Source organism: Diospyros lotus, chromosome 3, assembly GCF_014633365.1.
Source record: "Diospyros lotus cultivar Yz01 chromosome 3, ASM1463336v1, whole genome shotgun sequence".
Taxonomy (NCBI): Eukaryota; Viridiplantae; Streptophyta; class Magnoliopsida; order Ericales; family Ebenaceae; genus Diospyros; species Diospyros lotus.
The window spans coordinates 31,321,932-31,337,373 of record NC_068340.1 but is presented as its reverse complement, the minus strand read 5'-3'; the positions used below and the strand labels follow the sequence as shown (position 1 = coordinate 31,337,373).

At 37.2% G+C, this 15,442-nt stretch overlaps 2 protein-coding genes across 2 annotated transcripts; one reads left to right on the top strand and one right to left on the bottom strand.

Annotated features, from left to right (window-relative positions):
• The first annotated feature begins 5,604 nt into the window (after positions 1-5,604).
• LOC127796240 (UDP-glycosyltransferase 87A1-like) lies at positions 5,605-7,616 on the top strand. The gene is made up of 2 exons (XM_052328286.1): positions 5,605-6,295; positions 6,656-7,616. The coding sequence occupies exons 1-2, from the start codon at positions 5,785-5,787 to the stop codon at positions 7,537-7,539; spliced, it is 1,395 nt and encodes a 464-aa protein (XP_052184246.1). The 5' UTR covers positions 5,605-5,784; the 3' UTR covers positions 7,540-7,616.
• Positions 7,617-8,653: 1,037 nt separating this feature from the next.
• Positions 8,654-9,325, bottom strand: LOC127796936 (zinc finger protein CONSTANS-LIKE 6-like). The gene is made up of 3 exons (XM_052329337.1): positions 9,171-9,325; positions 8,788-8,931; positions 8,654-8,701 (listed from the first exon to the last, which is right to left on the bottom strand). Exons 1-3 carry the CDS (start codon positions 9,321-9,323, stop codon positions 8,654-8,656), a joined length of 345 nt encoding a protein of 114 aa, XP_052185297.1. The 5' UTR covers positions 9,324-9,325.
• Between the last annotated feature and the right edge of the window lie 6,117 nt (positions 9,326-15,442).

The window sequence follows — 15,442 nt, the reverse complement described above, 5'->3', positions numbered from 1 at the left end:
TGACATCACTCAATCATCATTTTTATGAATAAGCTTTTTGTAAATATATTAATTTTCTTTCATTACTTAAGAGAGTGAGGTATAAAAAAAAACTAATATACTTACTAAACAAATGGATGAAATGGAGAAAATTTATAAAAACTAAAAATAAAAAGACCACAGAAAACTTAACATGAGATATGATTATCTTCGAAAGAAAACAAAATTATAAATAAAAATAATTAAAAATCTAAAATTTATATGTAATTGATTGTATGCAGTGAAACTAAAATTAATGAATGTGGTGGTAGCCATGAGAGTGACGGAAACTGGACTTGTGTATTGGTTGTTGCCACTTGAAGTTTTGAAGTTGAGGTTAAAGTTGCTGGTTGAATTATTTTAATATTGTGTTTGGATGGATTTATATAATCCAGTGGCCCAACCCTCCGAACTCTAGAGTTCGGAGGTGCTGGGTGTCTCCGAAATCCAGGTTTCGGAGGCACGGGCTGTTTCCGAAACCTAGAGTTCGGAGGTGTTGGGTGCCTCCGAAACCCAGGTTTCGAAGGCACGGGCCGTTTCCGAAACCTAGAGTTCGGAGGTGTTGGGTGCCTCCGAAACCCAGGTTTCGGAGGCACGGGCCGTTTCCGAAACTTAGAGTTCGGAGGTGCTGGGCGCTTCCGAAACCCAAGTTTCGGAGGCACGGGCCGCTTCCGAAACCTAGAGTTCGGAAGTGCTGGGCGCCTCCGAAACCCAGGTTTCGAAGGCGTTGGGCGCCTCTGAACCCAGTTCGAAGATGCAGGCTACCTCCCATTGCCTCCCTTCGATGGTGGTGACCGATCCGAACCCAAGGTTTGAAGGCCGCCGCCACCACATTCGAACTCAGGTGGCCATCACCTTCGCCCATCCAACATCTCCCAAGTTAAAATCTTCTAACCCAAAAATGTAAGTAAAAATTACCTCACCAAGCACACAACAGAGAGACGCAGCTGTAGGAAAGGCGACGGCGCCAAGTTGCGATAGAGAAGGGGACGGCGCAATGTATGGATATATGAGGGTAATTTTGGAATATAGGTGGTTGCAACAAATAATAATTATGGGTGTGAAGAGTAATTATTAAATTTATTTTAATTATGGTTGTGAAGAGTAAAAAGCTCGGTGCTAATAGAATTTCCCATTTATAGTGATGGTTTTACTCTTCGCGTTTTACTCTTCGCAGCCTTTCCTCGCCAAATTTTTTTATTATTTTTCAAAATTCTTATTTTACTCTTCTGTCACCCCACCATATCATCTTCTTTCTCTTTTTACTCTACACAGCCACTCCATCTCTCTTTCTCTCTCATTATACTTATTTTTCTCTCTCTCACACCCATCTCTCCATCTCTCTCTCCTAACGAGCACACACACATATATATATATATACAAACACACACAAATAATTTATTATAATAAAATAAAATTAAAAAATATAAATAAATAAATTATTTTTAAATATCTGTATTTTAAATAATTATAAATTTTTTAACTAATTTTAAATTTTAAATTATCGTGAGTTAAATTTTTGATACTCAAAAAAATTTAAAATTAGTTAATTTATCTTATTAAAATACTTAAAGATACATATACTTAAAATTAGTTATTCAATCAACTAATTTAATAAGATATATATCTTTAAAAATTAGTTGAATTTATTTAAAGATATATGTATCTTTTTAAAAATAATTTATTAAATAAATTCAACTAATTTATTTTTAAAAAGAATTAACTAATTTAATTTATTTAAAGATAGATGTATTTTTTTAAAGAATTAATTAATTAATTTATTAAATAAATTCAACTAATAAGATATATGTATCTTTTTAAAAAAAATTTATTTATTTATATTTTTTTATTTTATTTTATTATAATAAAAAATTAATTAAAAAAAATTCCTCAAAAGTCAACTTTCGGGGAACATTTGGGTTCCCCGAAAGCTGGCTTTTGGGAAACAATTTGATTTGGGAAACAATTTGATAGTAAAAAAAAATTTAAAATTAGTTATTTTATTTTATTAAATTACTTAAAAATACATATATTTAAAATTAGTTATTTTATTTTATTAAATTACTTAAAATACATATATTTAAAATTAGTTATTTAATCAACTAATTTAATAAGATATATATTTTTAAAAATTAATTGAATTTATTTAAAGATATATGTATCTTTTTAAAAATAATTTATTAAATAAATTTAACTAATTTATTTTAAAAAAATTAACTAATTTAATTTATTTAAAGATGGATGTATCTTTTTCAAAGAATTAACTAATTTATTTATTAAATAAATTCATTTAAAAAGAATTTATTTGTTTATATTGTTTATTTTATTTTATTATAATAAAAAATAATTAAAAAAAAAACTAGCTTTCAAGGAACCCAGCGTTTCCCGACCTCCAGCTTTCGGGGAACCCAGCATTCCCCGAAAGCTGGGGGTCGAGAATGTCAGTATTCCTCGAAAGTTGGGGGTCAAAAACGCCAGCATTCCTTGAAAGTTGACTTTCAGGGAACCAGCGTTCCCCGAAAGCTGGGAGTCAGGGAACGCTGGGTTCCCCGAAAGCTGGAGATTGGGGCATGCTAGGTTTCTCGAAAGCCAACTTTCGGGGAAGTTTTTTTTTTATTTTAATTATTTTTTATTATAATAAAATAAAATAAATAATACAAATAAATAAATTCTTTTTAAAAAGATACATATATCTTATTAGTTAGATTTATTTAATAAATAAATTAGTTAATTCTTTTAAAAAGATACATCCATCTTTAAATAAATTAAATTAGTTAATTCTTTTTAAAAATAAATTAGTTGAATTTATTTAATAAATTATTTTTAAAAAGATAGATATATCTTTAAATAAATTCAGCTTTCAGAGGACCCACTGTTTCCTGAAAGTTGGCTTTTGAGAAGTTTTTTTTTAATTTTAATTAATTTTTTTATTATAATAAAATAAAATATAAATATAAATAAATAAATTTTTTTAAAAAAAATACATATATCTTTAAATTAATTATTCATTCAACTAATTTAATAAGATATATATCTTTAAAAATTAAAACACTAAGTGTGGGACTAAGGGAGGGCTCATCCCAAGGGTTTGATGTCTCTCTAAAATTAAACCCATTAATTCAATTTTGTCGTGCTTGATCCCTCAAAGAGACAAAGATGGCCCCATTGTGGAAAAGGGCAGTGGTGGAGAGCATGGCAAGTCAAAGTCACTCTTTCTTTCACAGAACAAAGCCATGGTAGTGGTAGGCCGATGGATTTCCCCTCTCTTTTTTATTATTTTTTTATAATTACAATAGAATTATTTATAAAGAAAACCCTCAATTATTTATTTTACAATAGATATTTTTTATTTCCTTTTATGTAACAGTTAATATATACTTAACGGTGGATTATTTAAACAATGAAGAAAAATTGATGCATGCTATTTATTTAAACAAAGCTGTTGAAGACTGAAAGAGCACTTGAATTTTCAAGCTTTATGACGTCATACGGAACAGAAGGACACAATACCTTTACCCACACGATTGTAACTCATTATAATTCTAAGGGAAATTCTATTCACAACCCGAAAATTTACTCTTTAAAACCCACGTCCCATCAAAATTTTCAATAATTTTAATACACCTCTTTTACCCCCACAACCCATAGCAAACTCTCTTCTCCGATCACCTCTCATCCCCAGCCATCACCTAAATATATAAATACACACTCACACACACTTATATATATATACATATACACACAGCATAGCCGCGGCCATGGCAGCCGCGACCATGCAACCCAGCACACACACACATATACACTCACACACCTATACAAATATATCTATACACACTCACACACACTTATATATATACAAGTTCCATGGCCGCAGCCATGACAGCTGCGACCATGGAAACCCTCGCACCTCGCGGTGCGGGGGTTTCTGCAATCCCTGCACCACGAGGTGCGGGAGTTTTTGAAATCCCCGCACCTCGCGGTGCGGGGGTTTCAGCAACTCCCGCACCGTGAGGTGCGGGGATTTATAAAATCTCCGCACCTCGCGATGCGGGGAATCAAGCCTTCCCCGACTGCTGGGAAGGCTTGATTAAATTTGTTTTATTTTAATTAAATTTATTTTATTTTATTTAAATTAAATTTGTTTATTATAATAAAATAAAATAAAAAATAATATAAATAAATAAATTCTAAATATCTGTATTTTAAGTAATTATAAATTAACTAATTTTAAATTTTAAATCATTGTAATTAAGTGTTGAATTTTTAATACTTAAAAAAATTTAATAAGATAAATTTAAATATATATATATCTTTACCTAATTCAATAAGATAAATTTAAAAATCCTATCATCATTTAAAATATATTCTTTTTAAATATATGTAATTATAAAAAAAATATATTTTAAATGATGATAAAATTTTTAGATATGTGTATCTTCAAGTAATTTAATAAGATAAATTAATTAATTTTAAATTCTTTTAAGTATTAAAAATTCAACACTATGATTTAAAATTTAAAATTAGTTAAATTATAATTACTTAAAATGTAGAAATTTAAAAATTATTTATTTGTATTATTTTTTAATTTTATTTTATTATAATAAAAATTTTAATTAAAATAAAAATAAAAAAATATAAAAAGTCTTCCCGACTGCTGGCAGTCGGGAAAACCTAGCTTTCCCAACTGTTGGCAGTCGGGGAAACTTGACTTTCCCAACTGCTAGCAGTCGGGGATTTCAACAATCCCCGCACCTCGCGGTGCGGGGGTTGCTGAAACTCCCGCACCGCGAGGTGCGGGAATTGTTGAAATCCCCACACCTCGCGGTGCGGGGGTTGCTGAAACTCCCGCACCGCGAGGTGTGGGAATTGTTAAAATCCCCGCACCTCGCGGTGCGGGGGGGTTGCAAACTCCCGCACCGCGAGGTGCGGAGATTGCTGAAATCCCCGCACCTCACGGTGCGGGGTTGCTGAAAACCTCCGCACCGCGAGGTGCGGAGGTTTTTATGGCCGCGGCTACCATGGCCGCGGCCATGCTTTTGTGTGTGTGAGTATGTGTATATATATATGTGTGTGTGTGTGTGCTGAGTTGCTGTGTGTGAATATATATATATGGGTGTGTGTGTGAGCTTGCTAGTTGCATGGCCACGACTGTTATGGCTGCGGCCATGCTCTGTATATATATATATATATATATGTATGTGTTTGTGTGTGTATATGATGTAGGAGGGAAAGAGAGATGCGAGATGATGGTCGGTGATGAGAGGTGATCGGAGAAGAAGGTTGGCTGTGGGCTGTGGGGGGGGATAAAATAGGTATTTTAAAATTATTAGAAATTTTGATAAGACGTGGGTTATGAAGAGTAATTTTTCGGGTTCGCGATAGAATTTCCCTAATTCTAATCGGAGTAATGCTAGCTAGGCGTCATGTCACACCATTGGATGTGACATTGAGAGGCGCACTGGCGTCATGACTGTCATCAGGCATGACGCCCAACATTTCTCTTCTAATCGGGAGCCAAATTCAATTTCGCAACCCCAAATATTAAAGAAGCACGAGGCACGAGCGTCAGTCACGCGTCCCTAAAATTTTGGGTTTATTTCCTTGGTTGGTACGTCTGTCTGCCATTATTTGCACTATTCACCAATTTCGTTCCTATCGGGCTCTTCAACTTCGACAACATCAACATATATATATATATATATCATAGCACGCTAGTGACCCAGTAACTTCCTTCCCTGTAACATACTCTGCCGGTTTCTCCGTTTCATGGAGGCCGAGCCGGCGGCACAGAGGCGGCAAACCGCCGGATGCCACGTTGTGGCCATGCCTTATCCCGGCAGAGGCCATATCAACCCCATGATGAACTTCTGTAAGTTGTTAGCTTCCAGGAACCACCAACACCAAATCTCCATCAGCTTCGTCGTCACGGAGGAGTGGCTGGGCTTCCTCGCCTCAGAGCCATTGCCGCCTAATTTCCGGTTTGCCACCATACCCAATGTCATCCCCTCGGAGATGGATCGCGCCGCCGACCTTCCCGGTTTCGTGGCTGCCGCTATGACCAAGCTGGAAGAGCCCTTCGAGCGGCTACTGGACAGGCTTGGGCCACCCAGGGCCAGCGTCATCGTCTACGACGCTTTCATGGGTTGGGTGGTCGACGTCGGCAATCGGAGAAACATTCCGCTGGCTTCGTTTGTTACTACCTCGGCCTTGGTTTTTTCTGTGTTTTATCACTTCGATCTCCTCGCGCAAAATGGGCATTTCCCCGCTGATTTATCAGGTTCCACCGTGACAAAATACTTTATGATTCTCCTTAATTTTCAATTTTATGCGTCTCCTGTGAGACGCTCGAAAGAATCTTTAGGACTGCTTTGATCCGAGCATTTTTTTTTTTTTTTTTATCGAACACTTAATTACTGCGCAAGAAAATAAAATCCAAGCTTTACGTACTACCGTCCAACCCAATAGAAGAAGAAGAAGAAGCTGGATTAATCCGAATATAAATACAATATTATTGTAACCTTAATCAAGTGACATTTCATATACAGAAATTATGTAAAACATTTAAATTTCGTTAATTTGATTTTTTTTTTTTTTGTTTCTGTCTGTCAAATTCATTAATATTTTTTGCATGTTACAGAGCGAGGAAACGAGGTGGTAAACTACATACCTGGACTTCCGCCAACCCGCCTCGCAGATCTTCCGACATTCTTCAAGAGCGACGGATTCAAAAGCCTCCATCTATCTGTGGAAGGAATATCACGGGTGCGAAAAGCACAGTTTCTCCTCTTCGCTTCCATCTACGAGATCGAATCCCACACCATCGACGCTCTTAAGGCCGCAATTCCTTTCCCGTTTCACTCCATTGGCCCCGCAATTCCTTACTTTAGCCTCCGAGACAACGAAAACGACCCTGCCAATGTGCAGTGGCTCAACTCTCAGCCAAAAGCCTCTATCCTCTACATTTCGCAGGGAAGCTTCATGTCTGTTCCCAAAGTTCAGATGGACGAAATCATCGCCGGGGTGGCGGACAGCGGCGTCAGATTCTTCTGGGTGGCGCCGGGGGAGGCCAATGCTTCCAGAATTCGAGATAGGTGCGGAGGGCAGGGGCTGGTGGTCCGGTGGTGCGACCAGCTAAAGGTTTTATGCCACAGTTCGATCGGCGGCTTCTGGTCGCACTGCGGCTGGAACTCCACCAAGGAGGGCGTTTTTGCGGGCCTTCCGTTCCTGACATACCCCATTTTCTGGGATCAAGTTCCGAACTCCAAGATGATCGTGGAAGAGTGGAAGATTGGGTGGAAGGTGAGGAGGAGAGGAATGGGGGCTGAGTCGGAGCTGGTGACAAGGGAAGAGATCGCCGGAACAGTGAAGAGGTTTATGGATGTGGAGAGCGAGGAAGGGAGAGAAATGAGGAGAAGAGCGAAAGAAGTGGGCGAGATTTGCCGGCGAGCTACTTCCAGCGGCGGCTCGGTTGACGCTAATATAGATGCTTTTCTTAAGGGAATTTCTGGTTCTGACTTCTGACTTCTGTATGGGCCACCTACTGAGAGGAACATCAATTTCATTTCATCCAATAATAATAATAATAATAATAATAATAATAATAATTATAAGAGAAACAATCTCATCTCATGTTAATGTTACAATATAATATAAATATATGATTGATGTTCTGCTTCTTAAAGCCTTAGGTTTAGTGTATTTTATTTTTAATCGTAAAAGAGATATGCAATTGCATCCCGGTAACCACTAACCAGGCCTCTCTCGACTACTCCCTCCTTCCACTCAACCAGCAGCCAACAATTCTCTGTAAGACCCCTCTACTCCCTCCTATGCCAATCTTAGCCCAAATCTAAGTTGAATTGACAAACTCATCTTGGTTCTCAAAGCTTCCAGCCCCAATGCCAGCTGTAGACCATGAAGAAAAAACGAATCAGTCATGTAGGGAAGGCAATGGGGGGTTTGGGTTTGTATTATCCTGATTGTAGATGATGGACTAATCATTTTATGGTAGAGAATAATGATAGTTTTAGTTTTAAAAGCCTTAGCACAAAGTAATTTGTATAAGAATAAAATAAAAATAAAAAAACTGGTGAAAAAAAGATCGGGTAATGGGCTCCACTCCACCAAAAAAAGCTGCAAGCCCATGTCCCATCTGATAATTCTTGGCATTGGCAGCAGCGATAGCAGCAAATGCTCTAATGCCCTTCTCAGAGGACCACCACTGCACCAAAAAGGCCCAATCTAAAGGGCCCCCAACCCTCACCTAAAATATCTCTACTCAAAATAATTTACTATTTCTTATTTGAGTCCTTAGAATCACGTTTATTCATATATATCCATTGCCGACAGTTTGCTTGGTACATATATTGTGAGTTTTAGTGAATGATAAAAATAAAAAAGACTTATTATAATAAAGGATGTAAAATTAAAACAAATATCATGCATTTTTTTTATGAAAGCAATAAATGTTGTTGCAAAGGGAAGAGAAGACAGAGATGTCAGGAGAGGACCTCCTCTCCTCACAGACAGAGACAAAAAAGAGCACATATTTTGGGAAGAAAAGAAGAAAAAAAAAGAGGGGAGAGATTTGAGAGTAAGATATTTTGGTGGACAGATGGATAGTTTTGCTCTTCATTCATTTTGGTATCTTCTTAGGAGGATAACTTCTCTTCACAAAACGACCCTGCAACATACCAAGAAACAATTCAACTCCATTACCAATTTACCATATCATATCAGAGTATAATAATGATAATGATAATGATAAACCTTGAACCTGGGTCTGTTATCTGCATTGAGTTTGCGAACTTGATATCGTATCTTCTTCGAGAACAACCTAGTCTGTCTCTTCTCATTGTATCTCTGCACACTTGCTTCCCTCCTTCTCCTCTCTTCCTCCAATATTGCCCCCATCTGCACAGCATTATAATTTTACAATATTCCTTAATTAATTTCAGCCAAAAGCAAGAAGCCCCGTAATGTATAATATTAATTACGTACGATTGATGAGACCATCAAATATATATTCACTTCAATTGGGTGCTCACATACACACAGTCTGTTGAACTAATCAAACATCAATGGGAATGGAATAAACAAAATTAAGTGAACGAGAGAGAGAGAGAGCTAGCTTAGCAGTTTGGAGCACTAACAGAGGCAGGATTATAATTTGGGTGGACGAGCGAGAGCGAGAGTGAGAGAGAGAATTGATGATCATCTGCCCAGAGAGGGCCACGGTCGCACCAAGCATTCAAAACCTCTTGATAATTCAGACTCAAATTCAAGCACGCTTTCTTCTTCTCCATCTCTAATAATGCATCGCACTCCTTATCTTCCACCCAAAGCCCATGGCTCTCTATCTTAATTATGTCGACGCTACCTTATTGCAAAAACGCGCTTCTGCAGTTTGTAGTACCTTTGTGCTCAGTACGGATGAGCTCTCAGCCTTCTTCTTCTTCTCCGTCGACTGAGAACTGATCATCTTCCCAATCTGTGAATTCCCAGCTGTGGATTTGGCCACTCCAACTCATGATGGGCTTATCGTAACTCATCTCTGCTAATTTCTCTTCGCCCTGGACGCTCCAAAAGTCCTCCAAATCATCTCCAAATTCAGTACTGCTGCCGGGGTAGGAGAATTCAGGCATCTCTTGTTCTTCCTTGTTCAAAGAAGCATATCCCACTATTTTCCCTTGCATGCTCTTTCTTCTATCTATCTCTTCTCAGTCTTCAAGATTTCTTTCAATTAATGTTCATATATGTATATGCATGCATGCGTATGTATTATACACACATGAATATTTATTATTACGGGGAGAACTATGTGTGTGTAGAGAGAGAGCGCCAGCGGTAGTGGGTATGAAAGGAAGAAGTGTTTTAACGTTGAGGTGTGACCTTATAATTGACTTGCCATTGGCAAGTGTACTGTCTTCGTGATTTTATATAACCCACAAATTGTTAGATTACATTGATCTGATCATAGGGAGTGGAATAAAATTAAATTTTATAAGTATTATTTTTTTTAAATATTATCTACAAAAACAAAGACTAGACAAAATATAGCAATTGACGAAATTTGATTTCACCGTTAGGTTACCCATCATATAATCCTCCAAATGTAGAGTATCGAGTCAGTCCACCCAAAATCACTTAGATGGTAGAGTACTAGATGTACAAGTGATATAAATTAGGATTAGTGCAAGTGAAAGATTGTTAGTATTATGTGTCCTTATACTAAATTTGGATAACATATAGTGGGATTGTTTTATACATTCATTGTATATTTTTATAAATATAAAAAAATAAAATTTTTTCTTTCATATTTTCTCCAATCAATTATATAAATGAGTACTTAGATCTTTTGTGTGAGAATTTTATTCTCAAGGTGTTAAAACTGTGTGACATGATTTTCTGGTAATAGGACTTCTTAAATTATTTTGAGTCATTAGATTATTTGGATAGGGACTTCAATTAATCAAGTATAGACTAGCATAAGAGTTACTACCTTGTTCGGTATGAGCATACTGATGGGAGGGTGGTGTGTCATGCGTCATATGACATGAGATGTCAGTAGTACACCTATAAGTGGTTGCTGGGGAACGATTAATCGAATGTGACGCTGATGACTGGCTACATGGCTTGGTGGATAATAATCGTGTCATCAAGTTGTGATAGTGTGTTGATCTTTAGACTTGAACTAGCATAGTTGTTTTGTGTCTTGGTGTACGAAATTTCCTAATGAGTCGAACAATCCAATTGAAAGGTGGGAACATTTATCTATATATGGTTTCGTATTGCTGATATATGGAGACAAGTGTTGGGAATATGATCAGTCACACTCGTCGTTATTTGATGGGGTGAACATCCTGTGTGATCTACTATTGTAACGAGACAGTTCCTAGCATGGACAGATTGAAAGTCAGGAAAAATGTTTCTTGAGGTGTCATATAGTCACATTAATAAGATTTGACACATAGTTACTGAGTTTGTCACTCAATGACTTTCGCTTAATCAGAACGTTAAGTGATGAAATTATTATAGCACACGGTAATTGTCAACTATAATAGGTTCACTTGAAGTGAGATTTCACTGCCACCTATATTGTCCTAAACCGCTATTAGGCGCTATTCAGGAACTCTATAAACATCGTTGAGATTTGGAGAAGTTTTGATGATAGATCAAAAGGTTAACCAATATCGAAAAGAATTTTGGTGTTATCTAATTACTAGCGAGTAGTGAACCTGGAAAGTCACACACCATATAGTGTTACATTTAGTATTGACACCGTGTGCCTAAATGTCTCTAGAAGTTGTTGGTCAAAAGTTGGCCTTTGGCCCCCTGTCAAAAATGCATAGTAAGAGACGATGGATTTTAATTTCAATTTAAATTGAGGGGAAAAAAAAAAAAGAGGAATTGATTTAACAGAGGCCCTGCAGGGCCTTTGCCTTTCTTTTGTGCTCTTCCTACGCAACTTCTTCTTTTCTTCTTTTTCTTTCTTCTTCCTCTGAAAATATTCTACTGCCATAAATTATACGTGTGAAAATCACACGTATAATTTTGAGACGTGAGCACTAGTGATACACATAACCTCTGTATCTTGCATGGAAAAATGTGACTGGAACGATATCATTCGGCATACTAGGTATGGGCAAATTAAGATCACCACAGTGTGAGGTAGATACGGTCTCAATACAAATTGTTTTTATACCCTAAGCTTACATCAGACAATAGGTATGCATTTATTTATATATTCAATTATTAAATATATGTGTTGTTTAAATATCTAAGTTATGTATGGCGTGTATATTATATTCTGTTGCGTGTATCTGATACACGATAAAAATTGTATTTTTTCCTATATTGTCATACTAGTGATCCCTTCAAAAGATTCATCTAAAAAGACATACTTGAGATGAGAAGGCAACAGTTTCAATTCTAAATTAGGAATAGCTTCAATTACATTCATACATTTCTCATTGGAGAAATTAGAAAATTTTGAATTTTTACATGGCAAATGATCAATTTTTGCCTTCTTGACATGGATTTTTTGTATAGCATCAAGGAACCTTCAACACTTCTCAATTTCATCATCAAAAGCCTCAAAATTTGTCAAGGCAATTTGGAATGGATCATCTTCTTTAGAAATAGGAGAAGCAAACATCAAAGTGTCCAAAATATCCAACTTAAAACAATCATTAGCATCATTAGGAAATTTCATAGCTTTAAAGACATTAAATGTGACTTCTTGGTCTTGAACTCTCATGATAAGTTAATTTTTTTGAACATCAATCAAAGTTCTGTTTGTAGCTAAGAAGGGTCTTCCAAAAATATGGAAATATTCTTGTTGTAATACCCGAGAATGGTATGAGGATATAAATGGTATTTAATGAAGGGTATAATTGGAATTTGTAGAAAAATGAGACTTTAGGGTACACTAACTCAGCTTTGGACGACCGAATTAGTCAAAGGGAGTACCCCGGACCCTAGATAGCCAAAGAAAATGGTATAGTATTGACAAGTGATTCGAATTATGATTTTTAGTGATGAAAGAAATTGGATCGGGAACAGTTTTCGGTACAGCTGTCAACAGGGCTGAGAAAATCGAATCGACATAGGAGACGTCCAGAAGGTCAACAGAGCACGTCAAGGACTAGTATTTTATATGTAGAACAACCCTTAAGTGATTTTGGGTTGAATTGAATGGACTTAAGGTCAGAACGATCAATCGGGCCTAAGTGCAATTTTTTAAATTTGCCCGAGGGAGGTTAAAATGGTAATTTTTTTGAAAGTTTCAATGATCAAATGAAGAGTACAAGACTTGTGGGCCTTAGTGATAGTGTAGGAAAGATCAGGGGTATCAAGGAAGGGGCCAAAATGAGATTTGGTGAAATCAGAGGGTGGAAGTGTAATAAACTAAAAGCTGCAATGTGAACACAGTGAAGGAGAATTCAGTCGCAGCAAATCCTTGCACATGGAGGCCGAATCCTGCAATGGGACGGCCAAGGGTGACCTAGGGGAGGTGGTGTCCGGCGCTAGGAGGCTTGGGGACCAAGCCATGGCCGGTGATTGGCCGGAAGACGGTCGAATTTCGGGTATAAAAGGGGCGGAGGGTTTCGATAATTTTGGCTACAAATCGACTGAGTTTCTGGATGATTTTTGGAGCTTTGATAGAGGGCTTTTGGTCGCGAGTAATCAAGGATCATTTTGGGTTCATTTTGAAGCATTTTGGAGTAGGTTTGAAGGCCGTTTGAAGCTCGGTCGAGGGTCGGAAGTGGTCCGCCACCACCGACCTGCAACTCGCCTTTCGAGGCATTTTTCAGTGTTGTTTCGGCCTGAAAATTGCACCATCAGGATCGATTCTTCAAGGGCTTTAAGGGGGTACCAGTTTCGGGATCATCGGAGCAATCACCGGCAACTAGTTCGAGGAAGAAGATGGTGGCGCGTGCAATCACGCGCCAACCTTTACTTGCATCCATGCGCCAAGCGCGTGAGGGCGCGTGAGCAAGGGGTTTTTGGTAATTTTGATTCTAGAATTTTTATTTAATTATTTTAGAATTTTCTGTATTGAAATAGTTTGAAATATGGTTGAGGAAATAATTATTTTGGAATGATCGAAGTAAAAATTGAGAGAAAATAGAGGAAATTGTGGAAAAATTAAGGAAAATGGATTTTAATGCTTCCTTAATTAAATATGGTGCTTAGGAAATGTTGTGGCTTGAGATTGACTGTAAGTTCAAGTGATTGTGATTTGGCAGGCAAATTGAGGCATTGCATGAGGATCGAGGCAATCCAAATACATTCAGGTCAGTGGTCTGACTCTAGTTTTACCTTTGTTTTGGATATGTCTTGGTGTAATTGTAGTGAGTTCAGGTGAACGAGTGACACGGTAGGGCACTCAAGACCAAAACTCGGGATGCTATGCTTATGCGTTTTATTCATATATATATGGCATCATTTGCATATTGATCATGTGGTATATTGCATCAACTGTTTTTACTTGCAAAAGAGTCGGTGCATGGCATGTGATTTTCATATCATCGGGGTATTGATTTTCATGTCATTATTGGGTCCGTATGGGACGGGATAGGGTCTTCTTGAGAATGGGACAAGGTTAATCCTGGTGAACGAGTGACACAGTAGGGCACTCGAGAGATTAAGTATGTTGTGGCAAGGTCAACCCCAACAGTGTGTGGAATGTGTTTTCCACGGGAGATTGAGTATGTCAGAGAGATTTTTCAAGATAAACGTGTTTGCGTGTGTTGTTTTGTCTGTGTATGCCATGCTCGTATGTCTTTCATGCATTTTGTAAACTGATTCGTGCCGTCACTTAGATGTTTTGTCATCTAACTTGGGTTATGCCCCTGGAACGTTCAATGTTCCAGCCAGGGACTGCTGCAAGGGCAAGGACATGGCCGGTTGAAGGTCAATGGTGCTTAGATTGATAGACGTTGTAACCTTTTGTGTTTTAAATATGTATTTCAGCTTGTGTATGAATAGTTGTACGATAACGTTGTTATCATCTGGGTTATCTGTATTACGAATTTTGTTATGGAAATACTATGTAAGAATCACGGTGTTTGATGTTAATGTATCCGCTGCGTTATGATATGTCTCGTTTAATCGATTAAGATTATTGATCTTGTTAAGTTAAACAGGCAAGACTGGGGTTTTCGGGATTCTGTGTGTGCATGTGAAAGTTATTCATGAAACACCGCGCGTGATGATGTTATTAAAAAAAAAAAAGATTCTCAAAAATACCCTTATAGTGACACGCCCGGTGAGGCGGGGTGTTACACTTGTCCTTCTCCATATCTAGAACAACAAAATCAGCAAGCAAAATCAGTTTTTCAACTTTAACCAAATCATCTTCAATGACTCTGTATGGATACTTAATTGACCTATAAGCTTGTTGTAAGAATATAGTTGTAGGTTTAGCCTCTCCTAATCCTAATCTCTTAAAAATATAAAAAGACATCAAATTAATACTAGCTCCTAAGTCACACAAAGCTCGACCTAAATATTGATTATCAATAGTACAAGGGATCGTAAAACTCCCTGGTCCTTGAGCTTTGGAGGAAGTTTCTTTTGAAAAATAACACTGCATTCCTCAGTTAAAGCAACCATCTCATAGTCTTTAAGTCGCCTCTTCCTTGAGAATATGTCCTTCATGAACTTAGCGTAATTTAGCATCTGCTCCAATGCATCTACAAAAGGAATATTAATGTTCAATGTTTTAAACACCTCAAGAAATTTAGAAAAATGTTGCTTTTGTTTTTGTAAGCATTGAGGAAATGGAAGATATGGGTATCCAGATTTGGGATCATATTCGGTTGAATATTTCCCCTCCTTCTTCTTTTTTTGCCTTCTTGAATTTTTTCCATATGCATTGGACTTAACCTTATTTTGATCAACTGAAGTCACACTTTGC